This window comes from Harmonia axyridis, chromosome 5 (genome assembly GCF_914767665.1).
Source record: "Harmonia axyridis chromosome 5, icHarAxyr1.1, whole genome shotgun sequence".
Lineage (NCBI taxonomy): Eukaryota > Metazoa > Arthropoda > Insecta > Coleoptera > Coccinellidae > Harmonia > Harmonia axyridis.
The window spans coordinates 20,051,932-20,053,823 of record NC_059505.1 but is presented as its reverse complement, the minus strand read 5'-3'; the positions used below and the strand labels follow the sequence as shown (position 1 = coordinate 20,053,823).

Here is a 1,892-nt window from a genome sequence, read left to right as displayed (position 1 = left end):
TAAATGTTTTGTCATTGTTTGTTACCTTGACCAACGCCGTGGAAAGAAGAGCTTGATTGGTGGAAACAGCAGACATAGCAATAAAAGTGCCAGATGGGCTTGCTACCGTGGACTCGACTGCAGGATTCGAAAAGTTCGAATTTTCACTTGTATATGTATTTAAATTATTGTTATTAGTATTAACTGTAGACTGTTCATTTTTTATATGTTGTATTGATTGTTGTAAAGGTAATTGTTTATGTAACAATGTATGATGTCTTCGATGACATATTCTACAATCGCCTAACTTACATTGATAGGATTGGTGGCCGCCTCGAAGACAGTTACTGCATAGTTTTAATGAAGAAATTTTAGCGATTCGCTCTTCTATGGGCAATGATTTAAATTTAGAGCACTCGTGAATTTTATGTTCTAGTTTACATATAAGATACCCTTTAGTCGGTGAGAGATCATGTGAGGATGCAATGAAAGACTTGTTATTAATTTTTGGTAAGCTATGGCGTTTGTCATTGTTCTTAAAAGATGTTAGAAATCCGTTCATTTCTAGTAGGTTTTAATCTAATGTCAGTTGTTTTGTATTGAATGTCAAATAAATAAAAAAAATGTTTTGTCATTGCTTCAAACGCTGTTCATCGTAATATATACTTATTAAAAATAGTATATATATATATATATATATATATATCCACTATAATACATTATTATAACTGGTTATGGGCCCAGGGCCGATGTTTAACAGTATTTGAAGATGTTGTTTTGGAATTTTTTGAATTTTGTGCAAACAATTCTATATAATGACACAACCTGTGGAGAATACAAGTTCTTTTCCGACATTCACTACTGCTCCAGTAGTCTCTTCGTATGTTCCAAATATAGACAAATTAGAGGGACATAGCAACTACGCATCATGGAAATTTGCCATGAAAATGAGTCTGATGCTAGAAGGTTTATGGGAAATAGTTACCAATGGACCAATGAACAATACAAATACCTTAAACAAAGACCTTGATAATAAGGCTTTAGCGAAAATAGGTTTATGTGTGAAACCTACTTGTTACGTACATATATGTAAGGCTACCACATCCAAAGAAGCATGGGACAATCTGCAGAAAGCTTTCGAATCAAAAGATATGAACAGAAAGTTTGATTTGCAAAGACATCTGTTCAGAACGAAACATACTGACTTCAATTCAATGGAAGAATATATTGGGGATATAATGTCAACAGTGTACAAACTTGCTGATATTGGTGTTACCATTGAAGACGATTTTGTTGCTTTTGTTATGCTGAACGGACTAAGTTCGGAATATGAACCTTTAGTTATGGCTCTAACATATAACAATTTAAAGCTCTCATCAGATGAAGTAAAAACAAAGCTAATAGAGGAAGAGAAAATCATCTCAAGAAGAAAGAGATATAGGAGGAGCAGCTTTACATTCCAGAAATGTCCAAAGGAAAATCACAAAGAAATTCAAAATCAAATGTTATTCTTGTGGAGAAGAGGGACATAAAAAGCCGGATTGCCCTAAAGCAAGGTGTGATACAAAGGTGGAAAACAATTCCAGAAAAGAAAGGAAAACTACTAATAGCACATTGTTAGTAACTGCAATGATGACAAAGAATTCAACTTCAGATTGGGTAATTGATTCAGGTGCTACATCTCATATGTCGATGAATCAAGAATGGATGTCTGACTCCATTGAGGAATCAAAAAATTATATTTTCATTGCAAATAATGATCGAATTCAATCTAATGGAAAAGGAAACGTAACCATGGACTTTGATTAATATGGAGAAAAGGCTACGAAAAATATTTCCAATGTATTGTATGTACCAAATCTTTCTACAAATCTTTTATCGGTTAGTAAAATTACCGAAAAAGGCAGGAAAGT

General features: G+C 33.3%; 1 protein-coding gene across 1 annotated transcript; it reads left to right on the top strand.

Moving 5' to 3' along the window:
* The first annotated feature begins 794 nt into the window (after positions 1-794).
* Positions 795-1,511, top strand: LOC123680859. Its single transcript, XM_045618974.1, has one exon. The coding sequence runs from the start codon at positions 795-797 to the stop codon at positions 1,509-1,511; it is 717 nt and encodes a 238-aa protein (XP_045474930.1).
* Positions 1,512-1,892: the final 381 nt, after the last annotated feature.